The 22,014-nt window shown below is 44.0% G+C and overlaps 1 protein-coding gene across 3 annotated transcripts in view; it reads left to right on the plus strand.

Moving 5' to 3' along the window:
* The first annotated feature begins 279 nt into the window (after window positions 1–279).
* DUSP22 (dual specificity phosphatase 22) overlaps window positions 280–22,014 on the plus strand; it is a 44,467-nt gene continuing 22,732 nt past the window's right edge. Inside the window, exons 1-3 of one of the 3 annotated variants that reach the window (XM_086740281.1) lie at window positions 280–588; window positions 6,425–6,458; window positions 14,510–14,592. In XM_086740281.1, coding sequence (XP_086596407.1) covers window positions 568–588; window positions 6,425–6,458; window positions 14,510–14,592 — 138 coding nt within the window. In that variant the 5' untranslated portion in view covers window positions 280–567. Of the gene's footprint in view, window positions 589–6,422; window positions 6,459–14,509; window positions 14,593–22,014 lie in introns of those variants that run through there. The other 2 variants (XM_086740280.1, XM_086740282.1) reach the window with 2 other exon arrangements.

Here is a 22,014-nt window from a genome sequence, read left to right on the forward strand (position 1 = left end):
CGGGGCGGCGCCCGCGGGAGACGATCCCGATCCCTACTCCGCCGGCGGGCGCCTCTTACTCATCCCCTCAGGAATGGGGCGAGGCCGGGCCGGCCGCCCGCTGGGTGCCGCCGGCCGCCACAGGTGGGGGGGGGGGGGGGGGGGGGGGGCGGCTTGGCGGCGCGGGGACCGCTGGGAGTTGTAGTTCCGGCGGGCTGGCGGGTGGTGGGGCGGCGCGGCGGCGAGGACTACAAGCCCCAGAGCGGCCGGCGCGCCGGGGCTTTAACCGCACGTGGGGGCGGCGGCGGGAGGCAGTTCCTGGTGGCGCGGCCCCGCGGCTCGCCGCTCCCGGGGGCGGCCGAGCGGAAACCCGCCTCCAGTCAGGAGAAAGCCCCGGCCGGGGCGGGGGGAGATGAGCCTCACTGTTTCCAACGGCGGCAGGCCGCGGCCATCCTTAATTAACCATTAGCTCGTTCCCAGTCACCCCCGGCAAAGCACTGTCCCATGCACGCTGACCCGCCGCCGGCAGCTCGCTAGCCGGCAGCCGACGGCTCCTCCCGCGGTGCTGGCGTGCGGGTCGCTTAAGCCATGGGGAATGGGATGAACAAGGTAACGCCGCTCGTCGTCGTTCCTGTCCGTGAGTGCGTGTGCGCGGGCGAGGCGCAGCGGCGGCCGGGGGTGGCGGTTGGTCCCCCCTCTCCTTTGTCTCGCCCCCCCCCCCCCAACCCCGGGCGGCGGGCGTCCGGTGAACGAACAAAGGCCGGGGCAGGAGTGGCTTTTTCCCTTCAACTTTGGGGGTCCCCCGCCCCCGGGGTGGTGGTGGTGGTGGGGAGGGGGAGGGAGGGAAGGAGACGGCTGCTGCGCCGCTCCCTCGGGGCGCGCCTCCTTCCCAGCCGCAGCGCGGGCAGGGAGGAGGCAGGAGGGGGGCCCCGGTTTCGGTGATGCTCGCCTGGGCTTCCCCTCCCCGGGTCAAACGAGGCCGCGGGGCTGGGGGCTGCCCCGCGCCCCCAGCGGTCGCTAACGGCCGCCAACGGCCGCCGTGCCCCGCGGCGCTGGGCCCTTCCACGCCCGGGACCGGCTCTCTCCTCGCCGGTGTCCCCCGGTGTGGGGTGGGGTGGGGCGGCTTGGGGCCGAGCCAGCAACCCCCTGACTTGCGGCAGGACCTGGAGCGTTGTGCCGTCAGCCCGGCGAAGGCCGGCGAGTGCGAGATCGAATCCTTTCACTTCTCCGTCCCTTGCCCCCTCCTCCTCCCGCAAACAGGACTGCAGATGGGGGCTGTCACTGGAGGGCTGGGCCCGGTGCCGGTGGGACAGGAAAGCCCTTGGCCCCCGTGGAGATCGCAGCGAGGAAGGAAGATGGATCTGTTTTGCAAAGGGTGTTGGCCTTTTGGCAGTGGGGGCTTATTGTAAGTGCCGATTCCCCTGGCAGGTCGTGATGGTTATCGAGGGACAACTGTGATTTTTCTCAGTATCTCGACCTCTGTTTTAAAACCAGGTTTGAAAGTGTGGTGGTAACTAGCCTTTTATATATAGCTTACCAGGAGGAGCAGAAGTTGAGTCATCTCTTCTGTCTAACATCCTGCTTTGAGTACTATGGGAGTAGCTTTGCTGTGAGTCTGGCCTCCGACAAAGCGGAGGAGAAAAGCTAGAAATAGCTGCTCACAAGTTGTCCAGATCTGACATCCTTGCCTCCTGGAAGTGAGACTGGTGGACCTCCAGAGTGCTTTGCATGCCACCTGGGAGGTGAAACCTTTTCATCCTATGGATAGAGACATTAGAATAGAAACTTCAGGCAGGGGAAGGATCTGGCTGGTTAGTCCAGCTGAGTTTGCGGGTAGGAGATAGAATTTTCCTTGGTTCTTCTCTCCATTTTTGGTTTGAAAGTCTGAGGATAATATTGTAATATGTCGTGACTCCTTGGAGGTATCTTCTAGGAGTGGCCAATTAGGAAGAAACACAGCTGGAGAGGCTTATTTTAGACTTCTGGTACGTTTCTAGTATTTTTCTGGGAATGTTTGAAATTATCAAAACATTTAGAGGGACAGGATATGGGATGCTAAAGTTGCAATTTGATGGGGAGAAAAAAAAAAAACAGCTTAACGTGCTCTGTCTGCATTACATCTTGCTATGGTACTGTGTGGGCAGGAATTGGCAATCTGTGACTCCCGGCAATTTGGTCATTTTAATTCTGTTAAGTGTTGCTCTGACACGTACCAACCAGACCTTTTGGGACAAGGATAGCACTACTTTGATTTTTCTCTTCCCTTCTTACGGTTGTATCCAAGAGGATGAAATGTTCAGTAGTTCGGAAGGAGCTGTCTCCTTTAAGGAGGCTACAACCATGTTGGGTACTGGCCATCAAGGTTTATTTTTGTAGGGGTCCCGAGTGTAGGTCTGGTACTTGCCACCTTCAGAATGTGCCCCTGGATCATCTGTTCCTTTTGATCTTGTGAGTCAGCAAACGCTGGAGGGGCAAGGGGAGGCGTGGAGTCATCAGAGCCGACGTTGGGGGATATTTGCTTGATGCAGTGTAGTCGTCGATACAAAAATTGCCTTGGTTTCCAACTGAAGTGTGTTTTATGGTAGTGCAATGTGCAGACGGTAGGAGAAAATAAGCAACTTATCCGATGGTGGGTTATTTCATTTAGGGAATCTCTTTTTACTGATGCCAGGGGAAGAGGATTAGTGGTGACCAGGAATGGGTATAGTAAGGAAAAGCTCCAGAGATTGCTACAGCTGTTGTGGCTGCTCTTGGATGCTGAGCCTTTCTCAGTGGCATGGTCCCCTCCTCTTTTTCTGTCACATGATACTGATATTTCACAGCAAATAGCAATTGAACCTGACTTTATGTGCCCGTTAGTGCTGATCAAGGGCTGGAGGCCTGGCATTCTTTTTAAGTGGATTTATCTTTTGTTGCTAGTTTTCTCTGTAAAATTAGCTGTGCTTAGTTTTTTTCCTTAAGCCCACTTATGCCTCTTGACTTCCCAAATTAAACTGAAAGCATTTCCTCATAAATACCCTTCTTATTCTGCTCAGAAAAGGAGAATTATCTAGTGAGTGTGCATTGACTTAGCTGCTCTTAATTTTTAATGCTTTACTTTTTTTTTTTTTAATATCTTTTAAGTACAGGATGAGTAATGGAGTCTGACTTAGGAAATTGTCTGAGTGGCCTGATTTGTCTTCACGCTTAATGTCTAACTTTGACTTGTATTCAAAGTTCAAGCTGAAGTCTGTGGTTGCAAATTACAAAGATGTTTTCCAGGAGCTCAAGTCTGGCGGCTGAGATGGTGATGAGAGATTATAGTATTTAGATTTGATTATCTGTGAACAGGATATGCTTAGTGAAGAGTTTTTCCCTGGTTTTAGTTCTTGTTTGTCCTGTTAACAGTTAACTGCCCATTATTCATGCAGACTCTTCTGAAGGGGTGAGTTGAGTGTTATCTCTACAGAAAGGGCAGATAAGCCTAGTTCGTTGTAGGAGCTGATTCGTAAGAAATGTACATCAGTGTGGATAGTTACAGCTGATGCAACCAGTTCTGTGGAAGCCAGTAAAGCTTCACCAGTTCACATCAGTGGCAACATCCCTCTCCCTGGCATCTGCCACTTTCCTGTACCTCCGAAGCACCCATCAGTACTAGCGCATCTAGAAGCAGCATTGGACAAGGAGGCAAGGAGTTAGATGCTTTATCATAAGCGTTTATCTATATAAGAAACTGCGGCCAAGTAGCCCTTTAAGCCATTTTCCAGAGAGGTCTGTTTTCAAAGAAAACTGATGGGAAGCATTAGCAACTGGAGCAACTATTGTCCATTGCAGGGCTCTGCCTTTGTGCAAGGTGGAGAACGTGAGCGAAGACAGGCATTGGTGTCCTTGTCGCTTGGTTGTGCGTTCTTGTACATCTGTTATTTAGTCCGTGGTCATTTTCTCAATGTTTCGGATGATATATAGAGGCTACTGTTTTTATTCATAAAGCAGTGGTTGAAAAGTTCACAAAAACAACCACCTTATTTTTCTTCTCTTCTGATTCCCACCCCTTCTCTCTCACACACCCCTAGCAGCCATCGGCATTCATTTTGCAGGGCCCGGAGTTGCAGTTACTGAAGGCAGTGTGAGATGACACAGCTGAAAGTTCCCAGCTATAGTCTAGTGCTGAAGTATTAGTCAGCACGGCATGAAGATTCACTTCTTTCCAGGTAGCTTTCACCCATAGTAATGTTTCTTGCTTCTAGAATGACTAGGACACGAGGGGCAACATCTGTCCTTGGTTGCATGCTGTCCTAATTTCCTATCTAGCGTACAATGTTGCTTCATGATGCACAAATGCAAATTTCTGGATTTTTCCTCCTTTGCTGACAGCAATCTAAGCAGCCTCACTTTTGCAACCCCCACCCAAGTGTTTCTTGGTACCTTTAATGTATAATATCTAATCTTAATGACTGTGACTGGAATTTAAGCTTTTATCCTCTCTTGAGAGCACATATTTGATGCAGAAGTAATGTCCTGGAGTTTAAAATGCTGTAGTCTACAGTAGTGGTAGGGTGCTTGGAGATTTGTGCTGCAGATGGGAAATACCAGACAGCTATTTAAAAATATCAGAAAGACTTTTTTTATTTTTTATTTTTTAAAGCTTAACTTGAGGGAGCTGACTGGCATGATCTGGTTGGTGAAATTTGTTCATAACTTGACTTTCTTTTGCTTTAAAGCATGGGGGTTTTTGCAGATTTTGGCCCTTATCAATGGCCCTTGGATACTCTGCTCCCTGGAGCAGGTACTGGCTTCTGATCCCCTAGCCTGGGTGGCCTTTGAGCTGCACTTCTAGCAGAGTCATCAAGTGTGCTGAAAATAATGAATCAGTCGATGAAACCATGAGCCTTGTGCATGTGGAAGGGGACAGCAGGGTGTTGTAAGGTTCTTTTCCCTACTTGATAGCCTGGCATTGGCAACTGCCCTGCTGATTTTTACTATCTTTGTTAGGAACGTCAAATTTCTACAAATGAAGAGGGAAGGGAAAGGGAAAAAGGTGTCTGAGCTTATCTGTGCAGAACTTACAGGTGCCTGTTTGTAACAGACTGAAAAAACATTTTCTTGTCTAGCTTGTTTGTTTGTTGTCTAGGATGTTTGCACAAACCAAAGCTGCAAGGCGTGTAAGCGGTGCTGCAACCCTTCTGTTTTCTGCAAGGCTAGATAAATAACAGTGAACACAACGTTTTTATCGGATGAAAGCCCTGCAGTTCAGGCAGGTCATAAGGTATTTTGCAGGCCCTTCTGCCGGTCTGCTAACCTTTGCATGGTAAGCTGCGTTGCCTTTCAGCAGGAAGGCTGCAGCGAAACTGGGGCTGGGGCGATAATCCCCGACGAAAAGTCCTTCATGACTTTCGGAACTTCGCGGCTGCTGGACCGAGCAAAATGGGTGGAGTTTTCCCTTTAAATAGCTGTGCCGGAGAGACTGTTGCTGCTGTTGTGGTGACACTTGGGTGTTGCTAAGGCTTTAGGAAGTCAGCGCTGACATATCTGTATTGGTGGTATGCTCTGCATGCACTGAAGAAAAATGGATGGTACGGTTTCACCACCACAGTTCTCGTCTCTTCAAAGGATGTGGGCATGGGTCAGAGACTTCAATTGGCAGAGAACAAAATTCTTGACCTGAAAGTGTGCGTTCGGTGTGCCTCAGGTTTTTTCATGTCCTTAGCTCTGTTCCCAAGTTGAGGGTGTTATGAGAAGGTGGGAGGGGTAGCACGGCAGTGTCACCTGCCTCTGTGTGTGTGCATGCACGTGTTCTCAGGCTGACAGGCGTGACCTTGAAACTCCCGAGTTAAAGAAAGTCCTGTAACTGAGACCTGTGCAGGCTGCTGGGAGTGTTGGGGTGAGCGGGTGGATCTGGGGGAGAGACTGCAAGGACTTTCATCAGTTCTCTGTGTGTATACACAACTTGCTGTTAGCAGTGATTTCCTCTATGGAGAGCCCCACAGTGCTGCAGCCCTGACATGCATGGCTTTGCACTTTGAAAGACTTGAAGGATGTTGTTTCACAGTGCTTTGTCCAGCTTACTTAGCAACTTCAGGCAAATCAGCTTTTCTGTATGAAGTTTCCTCTTTAGTTAAGTGAGGGTAACTCTTATCCTGCTGTGGGGGGCAGGGGGAGGGGTGTGTGTCAAGGCCGACTTCGCGTCCGTAAACCACTTTTGCTATCCTTGGAGAGCCTCCATTATGTGAGAGTCTGCGTGATTAATACCCCCGGGCTGTCAGTGAATGCTCTCAAAGCACAGTCTACCTAGAGCGATGTAGTCTGAGGAGGCTGCAAAGAGGCACAAAATGTTGTCAGCGCTTTTTAGATTGCATTTGACAATAGTCTGCTAAAGTAGTATGTTCCATCCTGTATGCAAATTGAACTTTGTCAAATTGTCTTACCACAAGATATCTATATTTGATACTATATTTCTTTCTCACAGATTCTGCCTGGCTTGTTCATTGGCAACTTTAAAGGTAAGATTAGTTTTATCATTATCTCTAGGATTACTTAGCAGGGGTCTTAAGGTGTTGTTTCACAGGCCTATGGAATTCGCCGACATCTCTGCAGCTTCTTTAACCCCATCTTGCTTCATTTCTGGATTCAGCTAGTAGCACTTAAAGAAGAACTTGTTTGCTCTCTCATCTGTGCACTTTGCTGCAAGTACTTTAAGAAAAGAGAAATGAACGCCATCTCCTCAGAGCATGCTTCAGCTGGAATTGCTAAACACTGGCCTTCCTTAAACGATTCCTATGCTTGGCAGGCAAGCCTGTGAGCTGGGCAGATTCTTTGTAAGGCTTATTTCAAGCCCTCCTTATAAGTATAGGCTTAGTATGCCTCCCGCTCATTGCTTTCATTATTTTGGTTATTTATAACAACTGCTAAAGAGTTCTGTTATCACTGCTTGCAAGACTGATAGGTCTGCAGATTGCTGTCTGACCACTGATACTCATGCTGTCTGTGTCGTGGATGTAAGATTGTAGGATTTTTTTTTCTTTTTTTGCATGAAGTTTATTTTTTGTGTACAGAAAGACAGAACCATATTTAGAAAACACAGGAAGCTTTATGTAGACATCCAAATAAATGACCTGTTCTCAAAGCACTCTGTTAGCAGCAGTTCCAGCTAACTGTCCCTACTCAGAAGTAAACTGGTTGTGCCTGTACACTTGTTTTGATACGTGTAGACCCTGTATTTCCTACGCTTGGGTACAACAGCAAAGCAGGACTCATAGGGGCTACTGTGATATCCTGTCCTTCCTGGTCTGTCCGATACCACAGCTGATCTGTTAAGATTGGGTGACATCTGCATTGGATTTAGATGGTGCTGCACCTCCTCTCTGCCTTGTGCCACCTCCCCATCCCAAAACCTGTGAGTTGAGTGGTTTTTGCCTGATCACCTTGAGGGGCGGCCCAGAGGTACATGTGAAGTTAAAAGTTGCCTTTTGCTGCACTGGGATACAAACACAAGTACAATAGCTAGTGTGTGAGAGGGAGTTAATCATGCTGTGGTAAGGAAAACTGGAGAATGGAGGCAAGTTTATACTGGTGGAAGCAGCTAATGAAAGGATGAAGAAGAAAGCAAGCGGGGAAAAAAGGAAAATAAGGGGAAGAGGATAGTTTTGAAAACACTTTGGACAGGCCACTGCATGGGCCAGGGACGAAACTAAGTTGGTCACAGCCATGTTGCTTCCCCTTTTTGTTTTCTTTTTGTTTGTTTGTTTATTTCCTGTCAAGTAATTTGGGAGAGGGGCAGGATGGGAGGATGTTTGATAGTAGAGTCATTTAGATTTCAAGCTGTTGGGCAGGATGGGCCCAGGGAATGTGGCTCTCAATCTGCCCCACTCTCCGTGACAGCCCTTACCCTGCTGGTAAGACCTTGACAGTCTGCCCAGGGCAGCGAAACTCAGCCGGAGTGTCTGTTTCTTGCTGCAGTTCTGTTTTCAGCTGAGGGGAGTTGGCCGAGGTTGCGGAGTGAGTCAGCATCTCTGCCGATGCCAGGGCCTGCGACCCTCTTGCTGGTGCTGCTCTGGCCACTCAGCTGTGTGCCTTGCGAATGGTCCTTAAATGGCATGTCAGGTCACTTCTACGCACAGAGTGGAGGCGTGCATGTGAAGGTGGTGTGAGTGGGCAGTGTTTCTGGGAGTCTAGCTGAAAAAAAGCAGAGGCTCCTTCCGCTGCCTCCATAAGAGAGAGTAAGGAGGGACGGGCTGGCTTTAGTCTCAGTGTTTGTGTTATGGAATCTGTTCTTTTGCTATGACCTTTGCTCACATTGCATTTAATCATTATGTTCTACCATCATGAATATCTGTTACTATAATCTCAAATTAGCTACTGTACCTGGAGAGGAAGAGAGAAGATTGATGTTTCAGTACTTCGCTAATACAAAAGCAGACTTCCATACATCCTTTTTCTACATCCCCTGCCCCTCAACACCTGCATCTGCCTCACTGCTTAAGAACAATTGCAAAGAACTCTCTGTGCAGTTAAGTTATCCCTTTTAGAAACAGGCTGTTGGTTAATCACCAGTGTGTTTTCCTGGAGGAGTTTGATTACCATGTTTCTGGGGCATGTTCTGATTTTTGGCACTTTTTCAAAAAGTGACTAATGAATTTTTAGACTACCATAAAGGGGATCATTGACTGAGAAATACTCGGCAGCATATACAATTTGGATTGGTTAGAGTATCCTGATTTGAGCAGCTGAAATATGTGGATTCTTTTAAAGACATGGGTTTACAAAATTATTTTCTGTATTGCACTTTTGAGCAGTCTCCTGTTTCTTCAGCTTGAGATTGATAGCATGAACTGAATAAAGTTGCATCTTGTCAGTAAGAGGAGAAACATGGAATCCTCTCTGTTGTCATTTCGCCAAGACACAGGGCTGAGTGCCCTCTGGGTCTCTGTGCAAGGGGTAAAGAGGAGGGAGCTTCTCCAGAAGCGGAGTCAGAGTTGTCTCTCTGAACTGCTCTGATCTACCCACTGGAAGATAACCTCCCCTCCTTTCTCCAGTGACTTTTCAGGGAGCCTGGGCAGGCAAGGTTTCCATAGCTAGGTCAAAATACGATTCTGCGCACACTTCTGTCCCCCTGCTGCATGAGAGACCTCTGGGGATTCTGACAGACTAGGAAATGGCACAGTTTTTTTTCAAATGGATGCCTTCCTGCTGAGTGTAAGCAGGATGTTAAAGATGTTAAACATTGTATCCTGGATGGCTGTTGTCTGGGGAAGGAATCCAGCAATTGTTCCAATTAGGGAATTATTAGTCAATATTCAGCAACGTTTCTACTTTATGTATAGGATTTCTTAGTGTCTTTTTACACTTAGTCAACTTAAAAGCAATCCATCACAGAGGAAATGCAAAGTCATCCACATTTGACTGGGAGATAAACTGAGACCCAAGAAGAACTTGTGAAATAAATCTGTGGCAGAAATGAGAGTTGAGCTTGCTATTTCTGGTTTGTCATCTGTTGCTGCTGCGCAAACCTTTAGGCACACAGAATGAGAAGGCCTTTTGTAACCACCTTACAGTCTTTAGGGTAGAAAGTTATGTGTGGTCTTGATTATGGAAAGCACTGAAGTACCTGCTGAAATCCCCCTCAGTCCACAGGACGTGAAGATGTCTTTGGAAAACTTTCCTGAAAAAGCATAGATCTTGGCATGTGCTTAAATGCTTGTTATCTTATGAGACCTATAAGCATGATTCTGCTCATGAATAGCACATTAAAATTGTAGTATGTTCCTGAGAGAGTGCATTTGAGATTGCACAGCTAGAGGGCAGAAAAATTCAAGAAGAACCGTGGATGTCCATACCAAATACCAAGACTGAGTTTGATCTGAAAGCTCAGAAGGAAAATGAGTTCTTGGGCTTCAGTGAAAGTTAAGGAGTTATTTCTTTGCAAATGGGAGGGTAGGGGGCCAAGAGAGAAAAACGAGGGCAGAGAAAGAGGAAGTTAAACTTTTCTTCCCGCTTCTAGTTTAGGGGAAATTTTGGTCTATTCCAGCTGTACCTTACAGATTAAACTCAGTCCTCTCGAAAGACAAAGAATTTATTGTGGGATTGCGTGCCCATGTGTTTTCTGCACTGGAAACCCGATGTCCCTTGAAAGGCACCTGTGCTCATGATGAAAATAAGTGCTTTGTTCCTTAAGAGACTGGTACGACAGGGCCTTTTAGCCTGTTTCTCTGCACAAATAGAAAAAATACTACTTCTTCTGATAGGAGGTTCTAAATGGGTGCTTGTTTGGGTCCAAACCGAGAAGTGTAACAGTAGTGAGGACCAGAGACTCAAGAGTGTTTCTACCTTGAATGTTAAAGAGCTTATGTCCTTCCTTGCTTTTAATCATATTTGGAAGGTTCAGATTTTTCCAATGGAATATTTGGGGGCTTTTTGATTTGAAGGGGAAAGCCACAATATGAGGTTTAATTCCCCCATAAAGAGTCCAGTGTTGCTGTGGATGAGCTGGAGAGTCTTGGGAAAGTTTCTGCCCTTCCCATTACTAAGTGTATAAAAAGGCAGTGCCCACCAAGTGGTTCTGCTGTGTTTTTACATACAATTAATTCCTGTTATCAGCTGCTCAGTTTTTGGGGGGAAAAGTTCCTTTTTCTAAGGCTTTCTTTCAGGTACTGAAAACAGGAGAGGGTGAAGATGCCGTTTCCTTTTTTCAAGTTCATATTTTGAAGGAAGACATTTTATAGGTACTCTCATTAAACAGAGTATTGGATTATTTTCCCCACCTTTCTTATGCCCCAAAAAGGTCCTTCTGAGAGGCTGCAACAAAATATGTGTTAGAACATAGTATGAAGTGGGGGCAGGAGATGGGGAGGTTTTGTTCGTGTGCTTAGTTTCTGTGTGTGTCCCTGTGGACTTTGGAATAAAGATCTGATGGGAAACCATTCTCAGTAACAGCTAAAAGCTGAGTGCTCTGAACCACTGCAGGGGAGAGTCTCCTTTAGGTGTCTATCTCTAGTTCTCTCCAAAGCACAAAATAAAGTGTAGACAAAAAAAAATTGCTTTATTTTAACAAATAAATAAGTCTGGTGATGATGAAACTGTAGTCTCTATACATCTGCAGATTGAGGCTTCATACTGTACTGGGCTGATTTGCCTTCTCTAAGCACTTACCTTGTTTTTCTGTATACAACCTAAAATTTTATACTGAAAACTTAATACTAGCTTACTATGTTATAAGAGCATGTCGGTCTTTTCAGACTCCCAACAAAGTCAGAAATGTGAGCTTTGGAGGAGGAAAAGGGAGGATGTCTTTAGTTTGGGATAGCTGGCTAATTGGAGGAAAGGTGACAAAATGAAAATAAACTCATCTCACTGATTTTGTGGAGACATTTAATCTTCTAAATTCACAAGTGAGTTGTAGTTAAATGTTGCAGATCAGGCTTATATCACTGTAACGCTTTTTTTCCCCTATTCCTGGCAGGATGCTTTTGTGTCTTGTTAGCAGTAGAGGTAGAAAAGACTACAGCTCTTTCTTCCCTTCTAACTTTACAAAGGGAGAAACGTTTATTCCTCACCTTGTGTCTCTATGGAGGTACTAAAATACTAAAGTAAGAGAGAATGGTTGTATATACATTTGAAGGACTCCAACAACTCCCTAGTGTTGGAGTCCTTCAGTCATTGATGTGTCTTAATTGGAGTGGTTGGAGCAGTCTTGTCTCCCTTTTGCATATGGAGGATGGAAGCACAATATGCTACGTGATTTGCTCCCCAGCCACACAGTAAGGCTTCCCAGAGTTATAGAAAAACAAATTCTGACACACACACAGACACACACACCTGCCTCTGTGGTCATATTTTGATGACTTTGCCATTGCTTTTGCAATGAAGTGTTTGCACCTCTCTGCATATGAGTAGAGGTTAAGCTAGGAGTCATAGAATGAAATTGAGGGAAAAGAAGCTAAATATGGGAGTGGGACAGAGAGGGGAAGACTTCCTCAGTGTGAATTGTGTCCTTTTGTGTGCGGAGAGGGTTTACTGAAGGCTTTACTCAAAAGTCCACATCAGCTGAGAAGTGTTTCCCTGTATGAAACAGAATATTAGGTAATGTACTGAGAAGAGTAATGCCACATTTGAGACCCTTTAGGGCTGCACAAGATGGACTCGTGATAGGTTTCTTTACATTTGGAAGTCAGGTGTTTCACACTGTGACTTCAAAGTGTGAGCCTGCATGTGGTTGTACAGCACTATGCTACAGTAAAGAAGTTAGAATTGCTGTGGTAATGGTGATTCTTGTGGTTTTTGGTGGTCCTTTACAGAACCCCTTAATTTTTTTTGTAACTTATGGTGTGAGACTGTGAGTGACAGGGTATCTCACTTGTACTGCTGTTTGAGTAGCTTTGTCTGTAGAGACTTATAGCAGGTGCCGGGGAACCAGGGGAATTTCCCCTTTTTAAACTGTTAAAAGTTTAGATCCAGATAATACAGTCATTGGCTGGGAAGCTTTTTCTCCTCTACTTCTGTGATTTGAATGATTGTTTCCTAAATATATTGAGGACCTCCTGGTTCCCCTGGCATGTAGAACTGGGATAGCTATTTCCAGCTTGGCTGTAGGAATATCTGAAATCTCACTGTCTTATTGTGTAGTTTTGATTTGTTGAAATTCCTTTAGCCTAAGTCCTTGGTTAACTGAAGAACTAAAACCTTTCAGGCTTTTGAGTTGTACTGTGTCCATTAGGCCTTTCACAGACAGGTTCAAAACAGTCAACATTTAATTTGGATCATATCTTCTTTTAAACCTGTTTGCCTTGTGTGGCAAGCCATTTCTTACCAAGTGGGTCACACTGATAATTAGAGATTGGGGTCTCATTGTGCTAGGTACGCATTAACGCTGTGAGTTCCAGTCAGCAGGCTCTGAAATTTGCCCTTAGCCTTTGGAGAACATCAAGCAGTGATTTTTAGGCACGCTCGGGCCGGCTTCTGGGCTTCCAAACCCTTGCCTGCTTAGGTGTTCTCCGAAGAATGAATACTGTCGTAGAAACTGTTAAAAAATCTGAAGGTCAGGTGGATTAGAAGAGTTCTCCTGGCAAACATCAGTGTTTCTTCTTTGAAATGGTCACTCTGAGATTTTTACAAAATTTTAATTGTTCTGTGAAGCTAGACCTTAATTTTTTTTCAGACTGAATTTGTGTTAATTCTCTCCTGAAGGATTAGGCATCTGTGTTGATCGTGCAGGCTTGACCAGTAGCAAGTGAAGTCAGTGCAATTTTGACTCTCGTCTCCATTTAGAAGCCTTAGAGAAGCTTTCATAATTGGATTAGGTTTAAATTTTATTGCCTGTTACTGTGCTCATGTGGATCTTGTCTACGGGGCAGTATAATTAAATGTCCAATTCCTCTTTGTGATGTAGAAAAAGCATTGAAACTTTATAGTAGAGTGGAGTAAGATGAAGCAAGAGATGCTAATTGAACTGTCGCACGTACATGAAGAATGTACAGGTGATGCTATTGTTATTTTTGTACCTAGAGAGAGCCGGTTTGAAACCTTTGTGGTCAGTGCTCTTTTTTTTTGTGTGCAACCAGGCTAATGTGAACAGATTGTATGGGCAGATTTGGAAGGCAGGTGTTCACATCACAAAACCACTGCTGTAATTGCTACGGTGTGCTGTGCCATTCTGAAGCGAAAAGGTCAAAAGTAAATGGACACAAACTAACTTTTACCTGTAGTAGTGGTTCTTTGAGGTCATTTTCTGGCATGCTAACGGTTTAGGATCGGGCAAGTTGATCACTGATGACAGATAATTTATTTTACCTTCGTTCTCATAGAAACAAAGCTATGCTTTTGCAATATCTAGCATCAAATTTTCAGTCGCCCCAGTTTGCTTTCCAGTTTTGAATATTTGAAACCCCTTGGTTACGGGTCTAGGAACCACCTTTTCACAACTGCACTTCCTTGCTGTAGTGTTTTTCTTTTTCATGCATTCGATATCTTTATCATCTCTATCTGTCTTCAGACTTAAAATTATGGTATATATTGGCTAAATGAACATTTTTCCCTACTAGTCTCCAGGAAGTAAGTATCTAGTTCTTGTTTTGGCTTGCCTGTTAATACCTCAATTCAAATGATAGGTTGGCTTCACTTCCCAGACCTGGATATCACAAGGTCTGTCTCCCAAGTGAAATGTCTCTCCTGAAGGGGGATCTGTGGGTAGAGAAGAGGTAAGCTATTTCTTGTACAACTCTAACTACTTCTTCAGATGGCTGTCACCTGCACACAGGCATACACAGACTTACATTTCAGATGCAAACTACATGAAACTTCTGACTTAAGAACACATTCCTGAGTCACTTAAGTTTGTTCTTTATATAGTATATAATTTGTTTTGGAGTTAGAAGTGTGCCTTCCCGTTACTTGGTCTGGTGTTCTAGAACAGCTGTGTTTGGGGTTTTGCTTTACTTTATGAAGCTTCAAAAAGAAATGTACTAATGATAAGTGACTTTCAACATGCACAATGGAAAAGTGAGTGGGCTATTTAAAGAGATTAAGGAAATTATATTCCTTTTTTTCCCTTTTATCACAGATGCCCGAGATGTAGAGCAATTGAGTAAGAATAACATTACGCACATTCTTTCAATCCACGACAGTGCCCGCCCTATGCTGGAGGTAAGAGATGTGGGAAACTCCATGGTAAATCTTTACTTTGCAGTTGACTGTTAGAGTCGTCTTGGGGTTAATTCCTTGTTCCATGCAATTGGCATTTTGAGACTGATTTTTCTTGTGGAAATATTTGATGGCTGTAGTTTTGGGATCCAGTCACAGATTTTGTTGTTGCTGCTGTTACAACAGCAAGAAATCTGACAAAGGAAGAAACTACTACAGTGTCAATCAATATAATGCAACGATGGGATTGTGTTATTAATGAAATAGTAAAGGTAAGTTTCCTTCTGTGTGGAGTTCAAGCATCACATGAACAACAACATTCATTCTCCCCCTTCCCCACTACCCTCCTTTGTACTTGGGTCCCTTTCTAAAACCTTTATAGCATATGGCTATAAAGTTTGCGGTCCTGTTCTGTAAAACAGACTTACTTTAGGCTTGAGGTGTGGGAGAAACAGTTCTCCCTCATAGAATACATCTAATAGAGCAGAGCGTCTGTAGGTCTCCAGCACTTTAACATGAAGTATTATTCCCCATTTTACTGAAGGGAAGCTGATCTGAAGAGCTTAAATGAGTTGACTTGCTGTGTCATCTTGAGCAGGGGTCCCTCCCACGGGCCACAGTCCTTCGTGGAACTGCTCTGGCGTGGGTCATCTCTTCCATGGGTGCAGTCCCTCTAGGACAGCTGTCCCAGCGGGCCCTCCACAGGCCACAGCTGCCTTCAGGCATCCACCTCCCCCGGTACGGGGTCCTTCACGGGCTCCAAGTGGATCTCTGCTCCTCCGTGGACCTCCATGGGCTGCAGGGGGACAGCCTGCTCCACCATGGTCGTCACCACAGGCTGCAGGGGAATCTTGGCCAGGAGCCGCATTACTCCTCCCCCTCCTTCTGACCTTGGCGTCTGCAGCCGTTCCTCACAACAGGCTGGCAGATGTCTCTCAGGATCCTTTTTACATCTTATTCACTTCTTATCTCCTTTCCACTTCTTGCAGCTGGGCCAGGCCAAGTTGGGCCCAGTCGGCTGCCTGGCGAGAGGCCAGAGGGTGAGGCCTGCAAGGCCCATGAGGCCTGCGCCTCCCCCTCTGCGCCTCTGCCCCCGCTCAGCTTCTTCACATCTTCTCTTCTCTCTTTTTTTTTCTGTTTTCCCCTTCTTAAATACTTTATCGCAGAGGCGTTATCACGGGACATTCTGCTACCAATCGGCTCGGCCTTGGCCAGCAGCAGGTCCACCCTAGGCCTGGCCAAGTCCACTGAACAAAGGGGAGCAACTTCTAGCAGTTTCCTACAGAAGCTGCCACCTTAGGCCCCCCCTCACTAAACAAAACCACGACACCTTGGAAGGAGAGGAGTTTGGCTGGGCTTTGCTGCACCTTAAAATTGTGCTATTTGGTTTGGAAACTGTTGTCCCATTAAATTTCTTTGTTCCTTCCCTGCATGCCACTTTTCATGAAATATGGTAAAATAGTGAGTAAGGCAGATGCTGGTGTTGCCCCTCAGATGCTGCTGGGAATCTCTTTCATTCTCTTAGTCTAAAAAGTCCCTAGTGAATTCAGTCCTTAAACTACAGAATTTCCACCTCTTCTAGGCAAGGCAATAGGTAAGCTGAACAAAAAGTGTCCCTAGTATGCCATGATCAAAACCAAAATTAAGTTAATGGTGAATTCAGGGTTAACCTTGAACTGAGAAGTGTGCTGAAACAGAGCTTTAGCTGCTGACTTTATTCTACTGTCCATTGACTTGTGTTGTGCCTGATGCTTTTTAAGTCTGAAACATACTGAATTTCAAGCCTGCTCTTATTTGAAGGGAGAAACAGTTGTACTGAGTTATGGGAGATGTAATGTTTCCTCTAGGGTGCTGTTCTCTAAAATGAATAGAAGCTTGCTTTGTGGTATTATCATGATCAGAAAAGTAGGAAGACTAATTTTGGCACAGATCAGCTGCAGCCTCAGGCCAGTGTTTCTGGCGGTAGTTTTGGCAGCTTACAGCCACCTCCTTGCTTGTGGTGGTGCATCTCTTTGTGGGGCTGCATGGTAAATAGATCTGGGAGCTTTTGTGGGTTAAATATAACCAAGTCACCATTTCTTCCTCTAGCTACTCCCACAAAAGACATGAAGGATTATATTTACCCAGATCTGTTCCCAATCTTGTTCGCAGTAGTGTCTCAAAAGTTACAATGGCATGGGAACAAGTAGTGGCTGGTTGAGGGTGAGCTTACTTTATTCACCTCTGCAGCTAAAATAAATATTTCTCTGATTGTGCCTTCTGTTTTCTCAGCATGCAATATACTCCTTTGTGTGCTGATGATCTGGAAAACAACTGTTAAAACTTTCCTCCAGTTCTTAAAATAGTGGAAGGATTGCAAGTTCCATTTGTTTGGGAGCTGAGCTGGTTATTAGTTATTTATCATTCATGGTCTTACTGCCTTGCTTGTTTGCAAATAAATGCTTCTGTTTAGGAACAAGGGCCTAGAAAACATCTGTTAGGTTGTGTTACTTCCTTTGTTATTTACATCTTTGCCAGGTTGTAGATAGGTTTGTTTGCAGCTTGTCTATCCACACTGTGCTTGGGGCTTCTTCTTAAGCCCACTGAAGTCAAATGGGAATGCTTTCCCTATGTGTCTCCCCCTTGCCCTTTCCTCCCAGGTTTCACTCTTGGAAAGTCAGGGAAGATATGTCCAGTCATTTGTGTCCAGAAATCCGTCAGATGTTATTCAGACCTTTAAACATGGAATTGCAGTGGTATGAGAACCCTTTTTCTCCTGAGGTTCCCTGTTTTGTGTGTGTGTGTGTTTATGTGAATGTTGATCAACTATAAAAAGCTGCTACTGCAGTAGTTGCATTTGTCTTTTACGAACAGTATTTTATCTCAAGTATTTCCTAGTCAACCTGTAGAAAATACTACAAATATTTCATTACACAAAGCTTTCTGTGCAAGCCATGGAAGGTAAGTGTTTTTAGATATCGAAAACTCAATAGTGTTGTAGTAACGTGTTGGCAAAGAGAATCTCGCCTTTTTTTTTCTGCGTGTGGAACAACCGAATATGGATGCATACCTTAGCTCTCAAAGAGGTGACAAATTACCCACATCTTGCTTGTCAGATTTTGAAGTTTCAGTAATGACTGTTTTAATGCAGTAGTACCTCTGATACAGTACTTAAAGCTGATAGTGGTGGGTAGAGAATGAAAATTACTAACCTGGCTTCATTATCCATACTCAAGGATGCAATACTCAAGAAATAAAAGCAAACATCAGTGTATGTGGTGAACACCAACTTGCTACAGATTGTAAAATTATTTTCCTCTTTAGTAACTCACAGCATTGCCCATCTCTGTGATGTTACAGGCCATTTTGACATACTCTATTTTACAACAATTGTGTTTAAAATATTCACAGTACTTTTTAAAAAGTGTGCTTTTCTCTGTGCTTTATATACTGCAGTATTTGGATGTGTGTTGCCTTAGTTCCTCATAGCTTACCAACTTACTAGAAAATGACTGCAGAGTTTCACAAAAAGAAATTGTTATATTGGTTTAGGTTTCATACTGTGTGCCTGTTGAGAAGTAACTTAAAAAAAAAAAAGGATGTTTTCTTGCTGAAATTTGCTTGATCTCAGTGATCATTTACAAACCATCAGGGATGTCTGTTTTATGAGTGGCTCGTAATCAAAGTTTGGCCTTAGGAAGCTATTGCCTACTTTCATGCTGCAATAATTGGAAAAAAGTAAGTTTAAAAATAAATTTGATTCTAAGACTTTTTATATCTTTAGACATTGGCAGCCTACATTAAGTACAAGACATAGAATTGTTTTGTAAGACTTCAAGTGATTTAGACTGTAAGGAATTTGCCAAAATCTGGTCTGATCTATATTGCAATATTGCCTCTTAGTTCTTTTTGTGTAAAGTGCTTCAAGGAACTTTATCCTCTAATAAAACCAAGCCTGAAATTAATTTATATTACAGAGCATCCTAAGGCTGTTATTCCAATGAAGTACACCATTGTTATACAGGATCTTAACCACTTAGGTAAGCATTTTGTAGTTTAAAGATGCACGTTTGTAAGTCCATCAGAAAAAAAACTGTAGGTAACTGGTGGAGTGTCCAAGAGAAAGGACTGCATACTGCGTGGAACAAGGTTGGTTATTTCAGATGCACAGAAGTCACCCTCTGAGTAAGAGTGGTGTCCAAAAGCATCATGTGTGTTCCCACAGAGGAATAGCCCTGGTGACTCAAGTTGCCTCCTTCAAAGCACTTTGGACTGCTGCCCATGGAACACTCACAGATGTTTTATAAATCCCCAGAAAAACCATATACAGAGGAAAATAATTAGGTTTCTTGCCACCTGCTTTCTAATCTACTTCTCAGCTAGTTCCTCTGTTCAGAATGTGTGAAGCACTGAAAGACAAATGAGGAAACATGTATCTCGGAGTGTGCTTTAAATAATAGTATGTCTAGCAGTGACTTTGGTAGAACTCCTTTTTTAAAGCTAGGACAAATAGCTGTTGAGGTTGGAGACCAAAAGACCTGACTGTTTCGATACCCATATATCCTAACCAAACTGGTATGGTCAGTCAGAACCGTAAGAGCATGTGGAAACACTTTTAACTAATCCTAAGCAGTTCTTGCCTCTAGTGCTTCAAAGGACACTAGGTAGGTATTACTCTGCTGCATTAAATCTGAAGTCTAACAAATTTTACACCAATTGATCTAAATGAAGTAAGTAAAGGCAAATCTTGTTAATCTTGCCTACAAGAATCTGGTGGCAGGTCTGTTGAAGCTAAGAGTGTTTCTCTGTGGATTCTCCAGGTGTTTGACCCTGTTCTGGGGGATGTTACATGGAGATGAATGTGGGCTCAGACCAAATAGGATGTTTGTGTGGATTGTGCAGCTGCTTGAAAACAGCTGCATCCCATTCTGGAAAGTGTGTGGTGTGGTAGACAGTTACGTCCAAACAGCTGAACTTCCAGCATCCTTAATCCTCACTCTTACCCTTCCCTCCCCACTGTCACCAGCCACCTACATACGCACACACACGCGCGCTTATATACTGGCAAAAGCAAAAATGCTTTCTCCAGTGCAGCGATTGCTGTGTGTAATGCAGGAAGGAGTCCTGGGGGAGGAAGGGGTGTTAGAAGGTCTTCTGGTCAGACAGTCATTCAGGCCCTGTCCCAGAAGAGGTATTATCCACAGAGGCTTTAGCTGTGAGGGTAAGTAATTGCTGAAATATATTGCCAGAGGCAACAGTGGATTTTCTTGTATGCTCCGTTTTTCTGTGGAAGTTGATTTAAGTGAGGTTGGGTTACAGATGTCCCTGAGCTTTGCACTTTACAATCAGAGCATTTCAGACCTTGGTCTGTCTGAGGTGCCAGTTGTGGTGACTGTTGTGTGCTTGTAGACACCTGTCTGTCAATCAGGAAGTAGATTGAAACTACCAGCTTCTTTCACATGGTCCACCACACATTTGTCAGTTACTAGTAATTTTGCTATTACCCTTGACCTGCACCAGAGGTTTGGTCTAGTAAATGTATGAATCCCGTTGTCTGTGGTTATGGAGTCTTTAGTCCTTTGCTATTAATTTATTTATAGCATTATCATTGTCAGACTGACCACTGCTGCATTGCAGGAAGCTCTTTGTGCTGCACTCATCTTGGAGGCATCATAGCGATCACAGTAATGTCGATCTTAAATCAACAAGAGTTTACCTGGACATTCCTGTACTGTCCTCTGCCACAAAAGCTTTTAGTTGTTCACTCTGTTTATGACAAATTGCATTAGGAGTAGGCTTTTGCATGTGTGCTGCTTCTATATACATGTCTTTTTTTCTTTCTTTATTTTCTGTTGCTACAGAATATTTGTTTTGTTTTTGTTTTTAGTGTGACTTTTTTTTCAGATGAGGAAAGACTATAACTGTATATGTGATAGTTTCAATTGAAGTCATTTGGATGAAGCATAAGTAAATGAAATACCAACAAACATGCACAATTTTTGAGTTGGGGGCTATTGTCATCTCTGCTCACCTGTCGTAAATTTTAGGCATCTCCATTTCATGTGACTAGCTGATCTGTGTGACTGTGATACTCATGTACCAGATGGTTCTGTTTCAGGTCTTACTGTTTGTGGGATTTCTTCTCCAAACAGAAAGAGTGATCTTAAAGCACTGTATGGATTTTTTTTTTTTTAATGTTGCAGTAATGTCTTCTGATTGCTGAGAAAATACTCTGTGATGCTTATGAAACAGTCACTCTTTTTTTTTTCCTCTAATTTTCTTAAAATATTAGCTTTATAGGTTACAGTTTTTCCCCTCATTCTGCATAGTTAACCAGAGCACCCAGAGAGGACAGTTATTTATTCTTTTTTCTTTGTATTCTGATGCCGTTAGTAGTATCATGTTAATGCGATGCATGCTATCTCCAGAGCAGTGGTCTTCCTCCCTTTTTTTCCTGAATTGATGACTATCCAAGTGAGTGCTGATATGGCAGGAGGGTGGAGGGGTGGGGGAGATAGAGGAGAGCTAATTGCTGACTGAACTAAACATATTTTTTGTCCAATCTGTCAGCTTGTGCAGCCACCACAACTTAAATGGACTGTATCTTTGAAAATAAAAAACTTCACAGGCTGAGAAATCTTGCAAAGAATTTTAGATTCTTTTCCTTGCAAATTTAAAAATGTTAATTAGTTTCAAGTACTCAGTATGTAAGAAGCTGAACTGAAAGGGAAGAGCACAGTTAAAAAAAAATCTGTGCTGATCTTTTAGAACAATCTTTCATACTCCCTGAGTAAACAGTCGAATGTATGAATAGAATACAGGCAGCAAAAAGATGCTGTAACTAGAACAGAACCAGGAAGTGTCAGGAATAGAAGTTGTAGAAAAATAAGGATGCTACAGAGAAGCTGTATAACTTCTCTGCACCAGTTTTATCTCTGCTGAACGCTGATATACCTGTTTTTTAAGGTGTTAAGGATGAGAAAGTTGCAGCTGGGAAAATCACAAGAGGAAGTGCTGGATCAAGTTTATGAATTAAAAAAAAAAAGTGTATGACTGGCTGGTAAATCCAGACCTTTGAAGGAAAGTGAAGAGCTAAATCACTGAATACCTGCCGAAAACTGAGAAACGTTTCTAAGATCAACTAGTCATAGCCTGCAGACCTAGTATAGATAATGCATTCGTATCAGCTTGCATTAAGATCTGGAATCTTGTCATACTTTTCAAGCCTGGGTAGATGTTGTAAATCTTAATGCAGTTTTAGCTGGGCATTTCAGTTGGACTGGATGATCTTACAGATCTTTTCTAACCCTAATGATTCTATGATTCTATTCTATGATAATTTTTCATGTTTACAGATGATCTTTAGACTATACATCTGCAGTTTTTCCGAAAAAGAAAGCAAACTAAGCTACAGATGAACTGAACTGGCACTCTGGCACAATGCAA

This window comes from Chlamydotis macqueenii, chromosome 2, assembly GCF_036417535.1.
Source record: "Chlamydotis macqueenii isolate bChlMac1 chromosome 2, bChlMac1.mat, whole genome shotgun sequence".
NCBI classification, from domain to species: Eukaryota; Metazoa; Chordata; class Aves; order Otidiformes; family Otididae; genus Chlamydotis; species Chlamydotis macqueenii.